Source organism: Fistularia commersonii, chromosome 28 (genome assembly GCF_037954325.1).
Source record: "Fistularia commersonii isolate RoL2024-O1a breed Wild chromosome 28, RoL_Fcom_v1.0, whole genome shotgun sequence".
NCBI classification, from domain to species: domain Eukaryota; kingdom Metazoa; phylum Chordata; class Actinopteri; order Syngnathiformes; family Fistulariidae; genus Fistularia; species Fistularia commersonii.
This window is the reverse complement of record NC_141311.1, coordinates 12,633,555-12,653,893: the sequence shown is the minus strand read 5'-3', so window position 1 is coordinate 12,653,893 and position 20,339 is coordinate 12,633,555. Positions and strand designations below refer to the sequence as shown.

At 38.4% G+C, this 20,339-nt stretch overlaps 2 protein-coding genes across 5 annotated transcripts; both read right to left on the bottom strand.

The window, feature by feature from the left end:
• Positions 1-788: 788 nt before the first annotated feature.
• Positions 789-4,264, bottom strand: calr3b (calreticulin 3b). The gene is made up of 9 exons (XM_086176240.1): positions 4,106-4,264; positions 3,556-3,657; positions 3,121-3,324; positions 2,943-3,037; positions 2,652-2,861; positions 2,273-2,386; positions 2,034-2,177; positions 1,858-1,950; positions 789-1,735 (listed from the first exon to the last, which is right to left on the bottom strand). The coding sequence occupies exons 1-9, from the start codon at positions 4,200-4,202 to the stop codon at positions 1,508-1,510; spliced, it is 1,287 nt and encodes a 428-aa protein (XP_086032366.1). The 5' UTR covers positions 4,203-4,264; the 3' UTR covers positions 789-1,507.
• Positions 4,265-12,158: 7,894 nt separating this feature from the next.
• Positions 12,159-20,008, bottom strand: rx2 (retinal homeobox gene 2). 4 transcript variants are annotated; one of them, XM_086176268.1, is made up of 5 exons: positions 19,767-20,008; positions 19,008-19,106; positions 18,795-18,920; positions 14,164-14,420; positions 12,159-13,500 (listed from the first exon to the last, which is right to left on the bottom strand). In XM_086176268.1, exons 2-5 carry the CDS (start codon positions 19,075-19,077, stop codon positions 13,063-13,065), a joined length of 891 nt encoding a protein of 296 aa, XP_086032394.1. In that variant the 5' UTR covers positions 19,078-19,106; positions 19,767-20,008; the 3' UTR covers positions 12,159-13,062. The 4 variants fall into 4 exon arrangements, with proteins under 4 accessions (XP_086032394.1, XP_086032391.1, XP_086032393.1 ...); XM_086176265.1 differs by having other exon boundaries at positions 18,795-19,106; XM_086176267.1 differs by having other exon boundaries at positions 18,795-19,102.
• Positions 20,009-20,339: the final 331 nt, after the last annotated feature.

Below are 20,339 nucleotides of genomic sequence, written 5' to 3'. Positions count from 1 at the left end.
TGCAGGCAACAGAGGGGATGAAGAAGTGATTGGCAGATTTGGTATACAGGATAGGAACACAGAGGAAAAAGATGGTGGTAGATTTTGCAAAAAGGATGGAAATGGTTGTAGTGAACACTTTTTTCCAGTAAAGACAGGAACATAGGGTGACTTATAAGAGCGGAGGTAGGAACATTAAGGTATACTACATCTTGTACAGACGAGGTAACCTGAAAGATATCAGTGACTTCAAAGTAGTTGTAGGTGAGAATGTAGCCAGACAGCATTGGATGCTGGTTTGTAGGAACTCAGTTCCCACAAACCAAGAACTCAGTTGGAACAGCGAGGCTTCAGGGAGTGGAGATGAAGATTAAGTTTTTGAAGTACTCAAGAGTCAACTGTCCAGAGAAATGGAGTGGAAAAGAGGTGTAGAAACATGTTCAGGCACGTGAGGGTGTCTGATGTAAAACCCTAAACACCTGATGTGTCCAGGTTGCTCTACAAGGTGTATTCAAGACTCAGTAATATAATTGGATTAAGAGGCTAGATGATATTTGAATTGGATGACTCTGCAGTTTTAGAATGGTATAGATGAGGTTACAAAGGTTTTATCCTTTGTTGTCAAACATATTCCCTCCAAAGTTCTACATCCTTTTCAGAAATAAACAAGGCTGTTCACAGCATTAGTCTTTTTACAAATTCTGTGTGTAATTTCACAAGTTCAGGGGTTTTTCCATTTCAGAAAAACTGTCAAAAAAAAAACTTCAAAATTTGATTCCAGCTACATTTGTCTTTCAAATTCTATATAAATGACCACACCAAAATGGTTATAATATTTTTAATAAAAACTTTGGTATCAACAACATCCTGTCCAAATAATAATGCGTGTAATTTTGAGTGATGGCATCAGTAACATCTGTGCTTGTTTCTCCAGATTTTCAAGATATGAGAACTTTGGCAAACTATCAAGATCTAATATTTCTGTATTAAAAAAGCATTGTGCATAAAGATGTATTTAACCTTTATCATGTAAGGTCAAAGGGAAAGTGGTTAAGATCAGAGTACAGGCACAAAAGAGCATTTTGTGTCTGTCTTGTTCAAGGGGGTGTTTTATATTTAATTTGCTTTCATTTGTGCGAATTCGTTGTTTTGCTCCGTAAAGTCTGCATTTTCTATCAAAAATTTACCACAACTTAAGATGATCTGTCAAGCTAATCTTACCCCAAATTATCTGTTATGAAAGTTCAAAATAGATACCAGCGCTATTGCAATCCCCAAAAAGGTGGTGGAGCACATGATGAATCACAGGAATGGTAGCGGGTGAAAATTCCTAGGACCTATCCAGCAGTTCAGTGACAACAGGGTAGCATTGTGAACAAAAAAATGAAACCCAATCCCTCTACTACATTTGTCGCCCAAGCTGGGTTGTGTCCACATTTCAGGGAAAGGATGCACAGCAGCCACAATACCCCTGAAATATACAGGACAGTTTATCCTGGAAGGGCACAAAACATGTGACCTGACCTCCTCAAAGCTCATCTTTAAGCTTTGCTTCTTCCTCATCAGTTTCTAAAAGTCCTTCCTCCACATCTTCCTTGGTTTCTTCATCATCGTCATCATCATCATCATCATCATCTTCCTCCCCCTGCTCCTCCATGTCGTCATCATCTGCATCAGTGTCTTGTTCTTTGTTCTTCTCTTCTTCCTCCTTTCGTTTCAGGTCATCCTGTTCTTGTTTCATTTTTCTCTCTGGTTCCTGTGGAGATGTCCATATGATAAATAGACATGTCTTTCACACTAATGTATCTTGCATTTGACAATTTCTTTGTGTTAGAAATATGGTTTGCCCAAAAAGGCAGCAGGGGCACCCACACACACCTTTGTAACTCCCCAAGTCTCATTTGCAATATCTTCTGCTTCCTTTACATCATCTCCAATCAGGAAGTTGTCAAAGATGGTCCCAGATTTCACCTGAGATAATTGACATAAACAAGTATTAGCTTTGGGATCTCTATAGCAAGATACTTATTCTGAAAGAGATCTCTGTGTCACACCTGCCAAAGATCAAGACCTACGACACCAATGTTGTCAAACTTGTAGATGCTGGAATCTGGACTGTATTCATGATTATCAATTTCAGGATGGACCCATTGTCCTTTGTAGTTAGGATTGTCTATCTGCTTGGGTTTCCACTCTCCCTGAAATTAAGAGCACATTTTAAGCTTCAAAGTCTGGGAAATCAATGTGGTACAAGCACATCATCCAAAACAAAAAGCTGTGGCTGGAATAAAACCTTATAGTCTGGGTTAGGGATCATAGCAGGCTCCCACTCTCCATCCATATCTTCATCCCAGTCATCAGGTTTTTTGGCATCAGGATCTGGAATATTTTCTGGTTTGTCCCAATCCTTAACAAGATTCAAATACCAAGACTTAGATTAAACAAAACAGTGTTGCTGTAACAAGGACATGATTGTGAAAAAGTCTTGTATTAGCTGCCATAGGCAACTACAGACTTGAAAATTACCAATGAAAGGTGATTTGATAGTAAACCAAAAATCAGTATACAATCACTCGTGACTGTCCTTTCTAAGATAAAATACACAGCAGAGCATGGCTATATTATGCAGGGTAAGATTTATTAACAAAAATCCTAAAAACAAACAAACTGACCTCAGGTTTTGTGTCATCAGGATCATCAATCTTTGCACGGTCATCCCAGTCCTCTGGCTTCTTAGCTTCAGGGTCCTTAATTTTCTTAGGGGGCAGGAAGTCCCAGTCATCCTCAAGACTCCCAGACTCTACTTTCTCATTATCAATCTTCACCTCATAGGTCTGATCTGGATTCAGTATCAGTGTGTACAGGTGGGTCAGTTCATCATCCTAGAAAACAGGGGCAATTTTCTTATTTATTCTTATTTTAAACACCACACCGATTTTATACTTTAAAAATGAGAAAATTACTTTGCACTTGATCTCCTTCTTGATGAGATGATTCTTGCCTTTGTAATTGAAAATGACGTGAACTTTTTTGGTACTATATCCACAAATGTCAGGGCCTGTTTGGAATCAATGATCATAGTTGCTGAGTGGCAAAGACTGCATTCTACACATTGAATTAGAATTTAAAATGATCACTTACCAAACATTATATAGTAAGAAGATTCTCCATGCATTTGAGCCTGATCCAGGTCTGCAGGGAATATCTTCACATAACCACCTCCACAGTCAATTTTTTGCTCATGCTTGACAGTAAACTGGACAACCAAGGGCTTGCCCTCATTACCAAAAGGTTCAAAACGGGCAGAGGAAGCATAGAAACGAGCATCCTGGCTTGTCTGCAAGCCTGAAAAAGAAATGTAGCTTTAGACTGAAAAACATAAACACACACATGTGTGGATTGGAAAACAACACAGAAACGGTACCAAAAATAATCTGTATTGTGCACCATGGTGTAATGTTGTGGAATTTTTTGCCAACCATATTCGGTAGTTATTTTGTTTTAAATACATCTTAGTCTTGCTTTAACACCAAATGTAATGAAAAAGAGGCTGTCACATTTGATGGTAATAATTACCTTTATCTTTCTCTGAATCCCCATAGAAGTTGCCAGCCGTTAACTTCCACTCTCCATAATCAGACTTGTGTTTTGAGTCCACCCAACGACTTCTCCATTCATCTGTACACATAACCAGCACATCTCAACGAAACAACACTTTAGGGCACCAAATCCCATAATCACAAATATGTACATTACCATGATATCACCCAACCATCTATCAATTCTTAAAGGCTATTTTGAGCACAAAAAGTTTTACATTTTGAAAACACATTTCAATCTCGAGTAACCTTGCCTTAAGAAAAGAACTCCCAAGGTAAGATCATCTCCACAGTAGACACAAACTGCTAGCTTTCGAGGCCTTGCTAATGTTAGCTAGGTATATTTGGAATCAATAAGGTTTCTGTTTGACGAAATTGACCAAAATTAAAACGAGTTTTCCACAGAGACCGTGTTATCTGGTTGGAATTTAGCAACAACTACCTTTTAATAATTATAGCAAGCTGATAACATTATGCTAACACGTAAAATTCAACCAAACTAGCCTAACTATTCCAGGCAAACTTACCACCGTCCAAAAATTCCTCCCGAAAATAGATCTTTGCATGAACACAATATACTGCTAAAAGCATCCCAAATACACCCAAAACTTGAATTTTCGCCATGATTGCCTTGTGATGCCGACTGCCTTTCAGCAATGTGCAAATTTGAGTGGGGGAAAAAGACAGTGCAATAGTTTTAGAGGCGCTTCAGCGAACAGATGTCTACGTGCCATTGGACAGCAAGCTGGTGCGTCTGGACCAATAACAGAAGACCACGAAACATGGCTGGCCTTCCACGCCTGATCCTGAATCAGCGGCTAGTTTTATTTTTTTTATTTTTTTTATTTTTTTCTACGCGCGTCTTCAATATCACCCTAACAATCCAGTAGAGGGAGCGATGCTTCAAGACAATATCAATGATTGTGACATTGCTTCCCTCGTCCCGCTCCTCCATCTCCTCCCCTTCACCCACTCCTATTACTCTTCCAGACTTTTCTCGCAAACCCCAACCATTTTTGTATGAATAGAAGATATCTGTGCTCGTGTATTATATTTAATACTGATAATACTTTTACTGTTTCTTCTTCTTTTTCTTTCAGCTGTTCCCTTCAGGGGTTGCCACAGCAAATCAACCTTCTCCATCAAAGCCTGTTCCCTGTACTGTAGCGTTTTAGTCAGGGAAACACCCGGGTGATGGTAAAACGTCTGTTTAATGAGCTATAGCTGTTGTTGGCCACAGCTACGCCACAAAAGCCTGCAATACAACTAACTGGTCCCGCTCAAGTCCAGGTAAAAAAGAAACTCTGAATTCATTGCACCCCAAACCACACCCACATAATTCTTAGCAACCAAAAAATCACACAGAAAACAGGTATCAACATAAACCCCAACATTCGTGACTCACTACAATATCCTCCTCTCTCACACCAACTACCGTCATATCCTCTCTCACTACATCCATAAATATTCTCTTTGGTCTTCCTCTAGACCTCCTGCCTGGCGACTCCAATGACAGCATCCGTCTACCAATTACAGCATCCGTTTACTATCTCACCTCTGTACGCAACTGAACCATCTCAGTCTGGCTTCTCTGACCTTCTCTCCAAAACATCTAACATGTGCTGTTCCTCTGATAGACTCATTCCTGATCCTCTCCATCCTGGTCACTTAAAAAGAGAACCTCAACATCTTCATATCAGCAACCTCTAGCTCTGCCTCCTGTCTTTTCATCATTGTAACTGTTTCTAGGCCATACAGCATCGCTGGTCTCACCACTGCCTTGTACACCTTCCTTTCATTCTGGCTGATAGTCTTCTATCACATTGTACCCCTGACGCTTTTCTCCACCCATTCCAACCTGCTTGAACCCATCTCTTTACCTCTTTTCCACACTTGCCGTTGCTCTGGAGTGTGGACCCCAAGTACCTGAAATCCTCCAACTTCTTGATCTCCACTCCCTATAGCCCAAGGGAGTCCAAACTTTTTTCACTGAGGGCCACATACAGAAAAATCTAAAAGGGACTGGGCCATTCATTCGTGGTCAGGTATATAACTTCACTTCTATTGTATTAAAATTAGCAAAATCAATAAAATGTTAGTTAACTATGCTTTTTAATTGAACATGGTTAAAGTAGAAATTACAGCATACATCAATGCTTTCTATCAATGGATTTTCATTTATTTTGTTATCAAAAGGGTCAATGTAATCTGCAGTGAAATAACACTGAAACCAGCAGACTGAGAGACATGAAATAGCTCACAGCAACATGAATCTCTTCAATATTCAAAACAGAACACAAAAAATGTACAACATAGTAATACAGTGTGAAGAGATTTGACTGCCCAAGTAAAAAGGACCATGTCTATCATATAAATTAATATTTATAAACCAATGGAAAATCAGTCGAAAATAAAGCAAGTTGGAGTCTATTTTGTGGAGAAGTCTGCACCTCAATACAAATTATATTGTTCACTAGTAGTCAAAAAAATGTTGGGCCGGGTCTGCTTTTTAGGATGTTGATCCCCCGTCACAGCTCTGTGTGAAGTGGATAAAAGAAGGGAGAAGGGGAGATGGGTAAATTTCAAGCTTGTGATGCAAACGAGTAGTTGAACTTGTTAACACATCAACGAACGTTTGTGGAAAAAAATGTAATCAACATTAGTCAACTGAATTTATTAGGAATTATGACACATGAATGCTGTGTAGGCTTATACATTTTTTAACTCACCTATAACGGGAACAGCATTACACTCAATGAGTGCAGTGACACTGCGCTTTAGACTAAAGGATGGCTGGCAGGTTGGGAGTGAACTTGGTGGTAGAGATGTAAAGGTCATCACCGAGATGGCTGTCGGTCATTTTTGTTCTCAGTCTGCTTTTGTTCAGAGTTAACAGAGAAAATGTTTGCTCGCAGTTGTATGTTGAGCCGAACAGACTCATATGTTTTGCTTGGCGTCTCATCAGTGGTAACTTGGCCTTTTCCAAGCTCCGGTAAAAGTCAGGGAGGGAGAGATGCTGATGTTGATTCTTCAGAGGGCTGCAGACTCTCTTCCGCTTCCTCTGCAATTTATCAAGAATGAAGTCGAAAACAGGTGGATTGCCTTCTCAATTTTAGAAAAATCCTTGAATCATCGACTGAATTCTGTCTTAAGAGATGTGATCACAGACACATGCAGTATTTCTGCTTTTTAGCAGAAAGGTTGGCCGTTGGAAAAGCAGATTTGATTTCACACAGCATGGGGAATTGTGCAAGATTGAAGTTGCGCAGTTGCGTTTCAAAGAGACGGAGCTGCACACAGAATGCTTTAACATGCGCATACAGCTGTGTAACAAGTTGCTCTTTCCTTGCAGACTCTTATTCAGTGTGTTGAGATGATCAGTAAGATCAACTAAAAATGCCAGATCTTTGGACACCCTTTTTGCATGCAACCTTTTTGCAAGGTCTACCAACATCTGTCCCTCTGCGTTCCTATCCTGACTACCAAATATGCCCATAACCTTTTCATCACCTCTATTGCCTGCACCAACATTTCCATTGAAACTTCACCAATTACAACTCTCCCATCTCTGGGTATATTCTGCATCACTTCATCTAACTCATTCATGAACTTCGTCTTCTCTTCTGACTCACATCCCACCTGTGGGGCATAGCCATTTCATAAGTCATAGACGCATAAGCCTATCTGACATTCTTTTCACCTCCAGAACATTGCTCACTAATTCCTTCTTCAAGATAACACTTACTCCATTTCTCTTCATGTCAGTACCATGATACAACAACTTAAGACCTGCTCTTAAGCTTCTAGCCTTACTACCCTCTCCACCTGGTCTTCTTTTCTGCATCATGTCAACCAACTCTCTACCTTTTCCTGTCATTATCTCAATATTCCAAGTCCCTATTCTCAGTCCCAGACTCTTTCTCTTCTCTCACTTCTTTTGAACATGCCTTCCTCCTCTCCTTCTTCCACCCACAATGGCCCAATTACCACCGATAACCTGTAGGTTATTGGCACCATTGGCGGTCGTTGTTGACCTATCTGCCTCAACCTATCTGCTATGAGATTCTTAGGGAGAGGGAGACTGACCTGTGCCCCCTTGAGGCTACAATAAATATAAATATAAATATAAATATAAATATAAATATAAATATAAATATAAATATAAATATAAATATAAATATAAATATAAATATAAATATAAATAATTTTTAAAAAACTTAGAAGACCCTCATGGAGAAGAAAAACTTTGGGTCCAGTTTTCCCTTGCCCAGGCGCGGGTCACTGAGGCCCAGCCCTGAAGCCAGGCCCGGGGGCAGGGCTCAATGGCAAGGACCCGGTGGCTGGGCTTTCATCCATGGTCAATCCTTCGGGCTGTGCCGATTGGTCCCTCTTCCCCTGGGCTCAACACCCACAAGAAGGGCCAAAGGGGTCAGGTGCAGTGAGAGCTGGGCAGTGGCCGGAGCAGAGGTGAATGTTGAACTCCGGTGAATGTTGGACTCCACCAGGTTAACCTTTGTTACCGATTCTGTTCATAACTTTTATGGACATTATTTCTAGGCACAGCCAGAGGATCAAGGAAATCCGGTTTGGTGGCTGCAGGATCAAGTCTCTGCTTTTTGCAGATGATGTGGTTCTCTTGGCTTTATCATGCCATGATCTCCAGCTCTCACTGGAACAGTTCACAGCTGAGTGTAAAGCAGCTGGGATGAAGATCAGCACCTCCAAATCCGAGACCGTGGTGCTCAACTTGAAAGAGGTGGAATGCCCACTCTGGGTCGGGGAAGTGGAGGAGTTCAAGTACCTTTGGGTCTTGTTCACGGGTGAGAGAAGGATGGAGCGGGAGATCAACAGGCAGGTCGGAGTGGCGTTTGCAGCGATGTGGACTCTATACCAGTCTGTCATGGTGAAGAGGAAGCTAAGCCAAAAGGCAAAGCTCTGAATTTGTCGGTCAATCTCTGTGGGTAGTGGCCGAAAGAACGACATCATGGATACAGGCGGCTGAAATGAGTTTCCTCTGCAGGGTGGCTGTGGTCTCCCTCAGGGTGAGGAGTTCAGCCATCCGGGAGGAGCTCGGAGCAGAGCCGCTGCTCCTCCTCATAGAGGAGTCAGATGAGGTGGCTCGGGCATTTGGTCAGGATGCGTCCTGGATCCGTCCCGGGGGAGGTATTCCGGACATGTCCATCTGCAAGGAGACCACAGAGAAGACCAAGGACTGGAGAGACTATGTCTACAGGCTGGCCTGGGAATGCCATGGGGTCCCCCCAGAGAAGCTGGAGCAGGTGGCGAAGGAGAGGGAGGTCGGCGCATCACTGCTGGGTGGATAAATATAAATATAAATATAAATATAAATATAAATATAAATATAAATATAAATATAAATATAAATATAAATATAAATATAAATATAAATATAAATATAAATATAAATATAAATATAAACATCTTCTTTCCCTTTCGGCCACCCTCCTCAGTGGTTGCCACAGCAAATAAGCACTTTTCTTCACCCGTTCCAAACCTGCTTGAATGCGTTTCTTCAGATTAGGCTCTCTTTGGGAGTGATGTGGATGAATAGGATCCATGAGAAACATCTCATGTCAGGTGTTTTGGAGATAAAGTCAGAGAAGTCTGAGATGGTTCGGATATGCACAGAGTGGATAGTGAATATGTATATATATATATATATATTTGTATATTAGTATATATATATATATATATATTTGTATATTAGTGTATATATATATACATATATACATACATATACATATATATGTGTGTGTATATATATAGTATATAGTATATACTATACTAGTATAGTATAGTATATATATAGCATATATATATATATTAGTCCAAGGAGGAGCTCTATGGATGTAAGGAAGGAGGACACAAAGTTAGTTGGTATAAGAGAAGAGGATACAGAGAGTAGTGTTAAATAGAAGCACATGATTCACTGTAATGACCCCTGTGACCACTGTAATGAAAGCAGCCAAAAGCAAAATAAGAAAACTGTAACTATTTTATTGTATGTAGGTGGGGTCCATTTAATGTTCATTTGAAGATGCTCACATTTATGCAGTATTTTTCTATTGTTTATTTTGCTTTTACAACGCAAAGCAAACATGAATTTTACTTGTCCCCCACCCCACCCCTCACACAACTATGTTTCACACCATCTTTCCCACTCCTCAGTATTTCTAAAATTTATGCAGTAGGTGGAGTTATGCTCAAGTCAAGGTTGGGGGTTATGCTGTTTTTAGGACGAGCAACTGGCGCCAGCCATCAAATCCTCCCACCCTCTGAGTGATCCCCAATTATGTCAAGAGGGAAAAATGGTGTCCCTTTGAAAAGTGTTCTTAATCAAACCCAATTAATTCCGCTCCTTTCCTTTATTATTTCCACCATGGACCGTGTCTCACTAGTCAGTCTGTTAACTAGAGCCCTGGCCCCAACTAGAGTCATGCTTGGCCAAGCATATAACATAATGATGTGTGTAATTAATTGCTATTTTTGAGTGCCTCCCCATCAAACGCTACGTTTTTCATCAGTAAGGTTTTCTGGCAAAGGTGTAGTATGTAATTGTTATCTCTGTTACCTGTACTCTGTACTTTGGCACATAATATTTTTATCTTGTATTGTAGACATTATCTGGCTTAAGCATGCAATTATGATGTACTGTTTCAATATTCATGTGACTGCAACTTAAGTACCTGATCTATTGTTCAAAATTATTATTATTCCTTCTGTAGAAACACTTACAGTCCTGCCTATTGCTGCCTATTTGGCTGCACCAAAGTTTAGGATGTCCAAAAGTAAACATGTCTAAAAGCTAAAAGCTTTTAAGTACCTCATATGTAGAGAGGGGTACTATATATGTCATACTGTCTTTGTGTTTATTTTCGTAATCTGTCCTTAATGCTTTGTACACCATCAAATATATATAAAAAAAAAGATGTAGAAAGAGTCACAATTACTTTTTCATATCTGTTATGAACCTAGTCATTCTGTGAGCAAATTATTTGGATTTTGGGCAACGACAAATAAAGATTATTGGGTGTCATTATCAGCGATGAACACGATACAAATTACACACATGAGGTATTGCATTATAAAATGGATCAAAGATATTTTTGTTGACAAGAATTGAAATTTAAACTGTCAGAATTTATATAAAAGCTGAATTAAGTGCACCATGATTTAATTATGTTTATATCTTTTCTTTGTTAACCACTTTGCTTACAAGTCACCTCCTCATCCTTCTAACATCAAGTCTTGTGTAGTAATATGGTTAAAGCCCTTTTGTAGCTGCCTTGTAGACAATTTTATTTCTTTTTGCAACTGTGCATGAAGACTAAAAGACACAGTATGTAGTCCTTTCCACTCCCCTACGCCCAATATTTAACTGTCACAGATATTATTTTCTCCTCTTAGCACAGTTGTTCCCAAGATGGTATACTTAAAATCTCTAAATACCACAGGTCACATTTAATCATCACCTCTGTCAAACTTTTCAAAATTTTAATGTTTCATTATAGGTGTGGGTTGTGACAGACTTAAGTGATGGTTAATTATCAGTTAAAAATAGACAAGAATATTTCATATATAGGTCACATTAAAACATTCTTGCAGAAGGCTAAGATGTTACTACAATAATATTACACATAAATGCAAAGGTCACTCAAAGAAAAATAGGGCAACTAAGTCACACAGACTACTGGAAGGTAATGTGAGCTTCAGCCCTTGTGGCCTTTGTATCCTAGTAGGCAGGGCATCCTGACGCCCCTGGTCGGGCCTGATTGAGTGGAGTTTCATCTGCCTAACGGGCTGGCAAATATCCACCAGCCTGGATGAACACAACAGGCTTCCATCAAGCCGGCTGCTCCGTCACAGTTTACATGGCCTATTGTACACTAGCACTCATTATCAGCACTAAGTCGGTGACACGAGTGTGGGAAGAAAAACAAGATTCATAGTTAGGATTGCTTCAACAGCCGTGCTACTGTAACTTTATTTAATCTTTTCTACATGGAAAATAAACAGTCACATTATTAACCTGATATATCTAGGAATGAGTATATAGTAATGCTGAAAATGGATGAAAAAATATTTTAGAAATATCAAAGTATCTTGCACTTGAAAGTAGAGTTTTCTCTTGAGAAATGTGCTATTTCTTTCTTTGGCTTCATAGACCACTCTTGTCCAAAGGGATCATTACTAAATACACAACAAAATCTATAAAACGGACAGAGTTGATGTTACCATTTCTAAAGGTAATACTACGCACATGAGGTTTTATTGCGCTTTTGATAATACACTTAAAATTTTGTTTTGATGCAACTTGTGGATTATCAGTACCTGGTAAATGTACTTCAAGGTGGTCTGGGTGTTTAATGTCACATTTAGACGACTTACGCAAAAAAATGCACAAAATTAATAAATGAAACTTTTTTTCCCCCACAAATTAAAAAAATTGTTGTTATGTAAATTGCAATCCTTGAAATTCATTTTTCTGTTTAGAGACACAAAATAAAATTTACTTGGCCAGGTCTGCTTTGAAATGTTGCTATACACACACACACACACACACACACACACACACACACACACACACACACACACACACACACACACATACACACAAATAAAAAAATATTAAAAAAAATGCATAAACATGTATATTATCATAACTAATGTCTGAGCAATGGTATTGCAACATTGTCATTGTCATTTAAAGGTACAGCATCATACTATGCCAGTTACATAGGGAATAGATGTACTCTTTAATTCTTGTTCTTAACCTTTACCTATTCGCTACCTGACCTATGTGACTATTTTGTCAACAAATCAGATGAGTAGAATCCATCCTCAAGAATGGATCTTTCAACAATGCACTCAAGTAGAATATCAGTCTGTTACACTTGCAAAGTTAATCAGATCTCAAAAAAGAGGTTTCAGGAGCATCTGAGGGCATTCTGTCTGTGGCTGAGAAACTGTGGTTAATCGCTTTAAAAGCAGTAAATAGGTGCTAAGAGGTATGATTGTATGTTTAAATTAGCCTCCAAGCCAGATTATGTTCTTTTACTTCCTGTAGTATCCCTTATCAAGTTTCAAATATCTCCAAAAGGCCATTTTAATCATTTAAGAAACAAACATGGACATGGAAATCAAAATTAAACTCAAATGTAAGCTTGAGAAAATGTTTTAAAATACGCATTTGAGAAGTGCAAATAAAGTAGAAATAGCAACCCACTGATTTGCATTTGACTCTCCAAATAATGCACACATGCACAAAATATGATCCGTAACAAAAAATGGACACATAAACTATAAACAGAAATATCAAAGGGCAGCATTGGGAGTATTTCTTTTGACAATGTTATATTTTATACTGAGCAGCAAAATCTCACACCATCATGCAGTCTGTGAATGAACAGTGAAAAAAACAGTCTGTAAACATTTACCAAAGCTGGTCAAAGTGTCTTATCAATCACATGTGTTGCCAGGTTTTGTCCATTGATTGAATGTGCTCTTTGGCCTTCATCCTGAGTGTAGCAATGCTGGAACTCCTGTCATCCTCCAGAGGGTACTTATCATTGAAGCTGGGTGGGCACTGGTAGGGAGGAGGGCCCATGGGCTGCATTCCTTGGACTAAGCCAGGTGGGGTGTTGAGGAAGCTATGACCTGGATAGGCTGGCTGCAAACCTTGAGGTGAGCCCATGAACCCTGGGATGGTGTGCATGGGTGTGGCACTAGAAATGGGTGATGTTAGCCATGGATCCAGGGGCATTGGGCTGGCCACTGAACCAACACTGGGTGGGATTGGGGGACGGTTGAAAGAAAGCATTGGCGAATCATGCAGCTTCATGGTACTTGTGTCCATTTTCTCTTGTCTTCTCCATTTGGCTCGTCGGTTCTGGAACCAGACCTGACCATAAATGAGCTAAGATCAGATGGGAGGCACTAAAAGCCAAAGTCAAGATTAAATGACAATAATCTGAGAACAACACTTTAAGAAAATCTTGGCAAACATAGAAGTACTCGCTTAATTGCCTAAAATCTTACCTATAATGCTGAAATCATACAATTTTAGCACTGAATTCGCATTCGAATGTTCAAATGAAACTGCTGCTGATTTTGATTGCTTCAAAATGGCAAGAATTGGACTGTTTCCTACTGCCGGAAACACAGGCGTTTTAGTGGTAAGAGGGAATGCTTTACGTTTTAAAATCATGCAATTTGCTCCACTTCTTTGTCCTCTCTCAGTAAACTTCCTCACACACATTTATCTTAACTGTCATTTATATTTTGAATAATGTAAAAGTGGACAACAAATCAAATGAATAATGACAACAATGAATTCAGATCTAAGTATGAAACCACATCCTTGTTAACATTATAAAATGATGACAGATGAAAACTGTCATACCAAATGATTTTCATGTCATCAGTTCAATTCTCCATTTCATCCTTGACATAAATACTATATATGATACACCTTTTGGAGGGCAAAACTTAAATGTATGGAAACTTATACTTTAGCGGTATGTGCAAATCAAAACAAATTACCAAATGAGAAAATGTGGCTGACCTGAACCCGAACCTCAGGCAAGTTGACCTTCATTGCCAGCTCTTCACGACTGTAGACGTCTGGATAGTGGGATTTCTCAAATGCGCGCTCCAGTTCATGGAGCTGATAGGTGGTGAACGTGGTCCGGTTTCTTCTGTGTTTCTTCTTGGCATGCTCCTCCTCCTTTAACATCTTCGGAGACTCCTCAGCATCTTCTTGATCCTTGGATATGTTGCTCATTTCTCCATCACACTTTTCAGTTGAGAAGAGGTTGGATTCTAAAATGATCAAGACATTATACACAGCAAGATAGCTGTTTAACTGACACAATGGAGGATATACTAAAAAAGATCTGGTATTGATAGATGACTGATTTTGGGGCCATCATTAAGAGGTGACATACTTGATCTAATTTCCACATACAAAAACACCAAATAGCAACAGCCAGGACAGCTGAATGTAAATCCAATATAGCAAGAATGTCTGACATTACATATTCGTAAAGTGTTGATTTTGAAATCATGCAGTATGCTTAATACTGACAAAGATTTTCAAAACCAGTGCTGGAAGATCATGTCGTGCGGATGTTTACATTTTGAGGAGAGGAAAAAATATTTACCCGTAACAAGACCAATATATAACTGATTGACTAATACATGGCCATAAAATTGTCCAAGTGATATATTGGTCATGGACAATCAAACATGGAACTTGTTAAATTTTTATTCTTTTCTATTGCTTTTTTTTAATGTAATTTGATTTTATTTACTGAGATAAATCAGTCATAGCTGCAAGTTGAATTACTACTTGTCTGAAAATGTCCACTAATTTGGAAAATGCTCTGTCGAATTATAGCTCATTTTAAGTGACAATGTTGAGAAGTTATAAAACTTTCTCAAATAGCTTCATCTATGAAAAAAAGGAAACTTACGAAAATTTAAGAATTCACATTGTTTCAATGTCTTAATGTCATTTTATTAAATCCAAGAATTTATACCAAGTTGCTCTGATTTATAGATAGATTTAATAAATCCATAAGTCACTAAAACAGGTCCACCTTTCTATTTCTTCTATCTTGACAACAACGGTTTTATCTTACGAGTAAAATGTGAGCAAGTCCTTGACCCTTTTGTGGCTGTAAGATACGTAAGTAACTTTTATCCAAGATGCGTGCAGCTTATCTACCGCCAAAGTCTGTAAAATCGTTTCCATCTTATAAAACAGCTTAGTGACTGTTGCCCTCTTCACAATCAAGGTTCACGATCACCAGGGGTTCGGCAAGCCCAAACAACATCACATCTTTCACTAAATTCTCCCCTTACGTTAATCCCATGGTAACAGATGCAACTAGTTAAACCCGCAAGTCCTTGCTCTCTCTAATCTAACAAGGGACTTTAGTTGGCATCCGCACAAGCCAAGTAAACAGTCATAGTCGGGATTGTGTCTTCCAAGAAATGGATGTAGAGCAAGTGAGCCATGTGTGTGATGTTCCAAAGCTCGTTAATCATACCAAATCGTTTTAGCCTGATGGTCAACAGATCATTAGTTTAGAGTAATGATGCCAAGCCTTGGAATCGTTAGTGTGCAAAGAGTCCCAATTACGATATCAAAAAAAAGGATTTCAAAATTGCTAGATGGTTCTCTTGTGCATGAAACATCAAAAGAAATTGGTTCAAATTGCTTAATTGAAAGCCAAATTAAAAAGTTAAATAATAGCATCAAAACTTTAAACATGAAATGAAAATGTGTTCCAGCGATAATTCACTGAATGCATCCATGCTTCGCCTTTGAGAAGAACTGCTTTGTCTGAGATGGCTCATCTGCTTGACCTCCTTTAGTAATTTTTGTGGAGCTCTCTTATTGTCACTTAAACAGATCTAAATAACACTTTTACAGTTTATGCACAGAGCTTTTACGAAAATACAACTGGAATTAAACTGTGCTATTGTCAAAGTGATGCTATTCCCTTGAGCTCCTTGGGATTTAGTCTCACTCACTTTTCAGGGGGTACAAAAACATTTTAGTGATATATATTTTCTTACTATATCTTAAGAAAAAAAATAAAAATGTTGCCATTCAATTACTATTGTGCTACCCAAGGACTCAAAACAGTGGCATCATCTTTGTTGATTCCATAGTAATCAGGTGGAAGCCGAACTGAGAAAAACAACATTCTTTGTAGAAATGTAGTTAGGAATGCTACACTGAATCAGTATCATTGTACCTTCTGAGCAACAATATGTGTTGGGTTTAACCAATCTCTTGAAATTACATGAAAGGTGCTTGAACTGTATTTTCAAAATTCTAAACAACAGGAGTATGTTTTGGGGGGCACTAAATTCAATGTATTGAGACTATTTTACGTGCTGACAGCACAGGATGCTGCTCTCACTTTTGTTTAAAGTCTTTTTCAGCCAGCACTCAACTTCTTGCTCCTGCTTCCTTCCTCCATAACCAGGCACTATCAAAACTGCATACTCTAAATACTGTTGTAAAATAAGTCCCTATTGTGACTGAAGTTTTTGTTGAAAAGAAAACAAGTTAACAAGTTGCTTAAAATTAGTTATAGCGTGTACTCCAGTTCTGTTTTTCCAAAATCCTTATCACAAAATATCATAATTTCCCTCATATAGGAAGAGAGCAGTCTGGCTGTGGCATACAAAATATTTGTGTGTCATGTTCAAGATACTGAACTGTCATCTTATATAGAACAATATCTGCCATGCTGATTGATTGTAATATCAGCTTGCAACTGCTGAAGGATTAAAAGCTGTTAACTTCAAAACACTGAGACCCAGCCAGTATTACTTTGCCCAAATCCTCGAAGTGTGTCAGGTGCACTTCATTCAACATGTTAGAATACAAAACTGAGAATAGCATTTGTATATTCTAAATTAAACGTGATTAAAATACATTAAAACAGAACAATCATGGCTAACATCTTTGTAGTCAACAGAAGTTGGTAAGAGAAAATTCAGTCATTTTAACATCAACTACAGATGATAGTGAGAGGTTGTGAGTTAACGATGACCATTTAACCCTGTTTCACCCTGCAGTGCTTAGCAGACGCAGAGGACGTGCCTGAGCAGAGAGACTTCACTTGAGCCCTCTTCTTGTAAATCAAGACTTTACGATAACGACAAAGACAATTACACTCAACAGAGTGACCTGAAAGATATTAACACTAGTGAAGCCCTGATTATTTGAATTTAGATTTAATGGCTAAATTCTAACTCCTAATCCTTACATAAGAATATAGCAGATCAGTAAAATGTGATTGCATTGCATTGCTCTGTCTGGGGGTTGAAATCAGCACTTTTGATGATGATCATACATAAGCAATGGAAAAATAGATGGTCACATAAGACTTGCTTTATTTCACATGATGAACACAGCAGGTTACTCCCAATTGATATTCCCAATTGCTCATAAGATCTGAATGGAAAGACATTATATTATGGGTTTGACATTGAATCCTGTTTGAAACTGAAACCTGCTCAAACTGGTGTATATTTTGAAATAAGAAAACCATGCTGCATAGTGGGGGTGAACCAGTGAATCAGTCACTCTTTAATAACCCCTTAAAGGCTATTCAACATTGGTGTAGGAATATTTTTTATTGTACTGGTAAAATTGGGAGACTGAATGGCTCTCTCTGCTAACAGTTTTTTAAAGGCGCTTTTAGCAGTCTGTATACTACAAAAGTCCAATATAAATGCAAATTTAAAGTAACTGGGCCACAAGAGTTGGAACCAGAGCCAAGTATAATGACCTCTAACCCTTCCACATCAAGAAGGATTCATTAGTGGATCCAAATTTTAAATGGCACATGCTTGAATTTACAAAACCCGATTGTAAATTTGCTACACATACCAAAATTACCAAGGAAAACAAATAGACAAGCTTTTCTTGCTGTGGACAATGTGAAAAACATAGGAAACTGGAAATATGCCTGTTTTTCCATTCAGGAGCTCCAGTATTGACAAAATTAGACCAAACTTTGTGAAATACATATCTGGATGATATATGGAAATAGTTAAAAATTACTTTTTTCTCTTTATATAGGATGCGGAAAGATGTGTCATCGATTTTCTATTTATTTCGATATAGACTGTAGTGATCTGCATTTAAAATGTAGAACACGGACACCCTTTTACTACTTAATTAGTAATTGGCCAATCTGAATAGAATTTTATCAAACTCTGTTTTTCTAGTCTGTACCAGCACTGTAATGGACATCTTGGGTTTTGGAAATTAACTGATGTTTGGACCAGTCAGCTAATCAATTAATTTGGCAATAATGGCACATTTATCATCAATGAAAATAAGTAGTTTTACTGTGGAAGAGCTCAAAAATATTTTTGTAATCTTTTCTGTTTTGTTTTGTGGCATACATGTCCACAATCCACAATCTTGAGGTACAGGATTGTGGTAAACTTGTGCCAAGTGGTAAGTTCTGTCACTGCTCATCTGCGGTTTATATATCATTACAAAGCTGCCTAAACAAACAACATAGTAATATAGAAGTAAGGTACGTTATGAACAAGCACTGGTCCTCCTGGGAAAACAGTGACCAAGTTTTTGAGGTCACCAAGGTAACTTACTTTGACCTACTACAGTATCATATCGTCTTATTTTTTTGAATGACTCACCATTATAGGAGGAATGTTGGGAGTTGTCTGCCAGCTCTGGAAGATGACCATAATGATTTTCTGAGACTTGCTTCTCATGATGCTCTTGATTTTCTTGGTTGACCTTTTGGGCTCCGTCATCTCCAACTGAATGGAGTAAAGGGTCCTGGTCCTTAGTGAATCCCAGTATGACATCAATACTGTGGACCCTGCCTCCAGAGCTCGAGCAAGCACCTTTTGTCATGTCATAGTTGTCTAGGCAACTATCGTCCACGATTCCAAGGGTATCCATTGACAAATGCATCAGAGCCTCTGAAGATACTTTCTCTCTTCCTTGTTCAAAAAAAGCAAACAAAAAAATAGAAAGCTAACAACCTCTACCAGGTTAGACAAGGCAGAACTTTCGTTATGCTTCACAGGTAATGGAGTAGTGTCATGTGAGGTGTTGATGTCGTACTCTTTGGACTGAATTTTTTATTTTTTACTATTTTTGGTAAAAGCTGAAAAAAATCGCATTGTTGGCTTTAAAGGAATTAAGACTGAAAATTATCTGATATTGTTGAATGCCCGATAACTTTCATCAGCATCCTATCTTTTATGCATTATCTGTTATAGTGTTATAAATCTATTGTTGACAGCAAGCCCCCTTGGTTTTCTTCCTAAGTGGAATTTTTCATTAAAATAAGGATTTTTTGTAAGACTTAAATTGACCGTCAAGAAAAGCTATGTCTGTACAAATTCTGTAGTTCTCACTAATGTTATTAATAAGGGCATATCGTAACAGTATCAAGAAAATTTACCGTATTATGTTCCAAATATGATTTTTTTGTATTTAAAGTAGCATGTAGTTAATTGAATTCAAATCTAAAGATATGTTAATATCCTACACTTTAAACAGCACATCAACAGCATATCCATCTTCAACATGAAAGTGACACACAATTGTCTGTTGAAACTCAAAATATGCACCGTAAAAAATATAAAGTAGCTTACCCACATTCAGATTCCTATTGCAGGCTACAGTGTACACATGGTGCCTCTGTGGTCCCTAAGTAACCAACTGACACAATATCTTCAGCTGGCACTTGTTAGTCCCTGTTAAGTCCTTGAAATCCCCTGTACACAAGAGAGCAAAGAACGTACTGATGGACTTTTGTGCATCAAGCGCATGTAATGTTTTTCTATCTTGACAAAATTCTCCTTAACCACACTGGACACCAAAGCTTGTGGGGGAATTGTAGTAAAACCAAAGGGATTAAGAGGTTTATTAATTGGGATCCTTCCCCTTTAAGAATGACTGACAGTTGTTTTCTGGTCAAGTAATTGCTCCAAATGTGTCCTGCATTCAGACCACAGAGGGAGGCCATTGCTAATGAAGCCTTGACAAAACTTTCTTTCAAAAAACCTATTGTTTAAAAGATAAAGGCTCGTACTGAGAGTTTCCTCTAATCCCTTCATTAAAGACGGAGCATAGGAGGAGACACAGAGATGGACTTCTAACTCGAATGGCTACGTTTGTGTGTGTGTGTGGGTGTGTGTGTGTGTGTGTGGGTGTGTGTGTGTGTG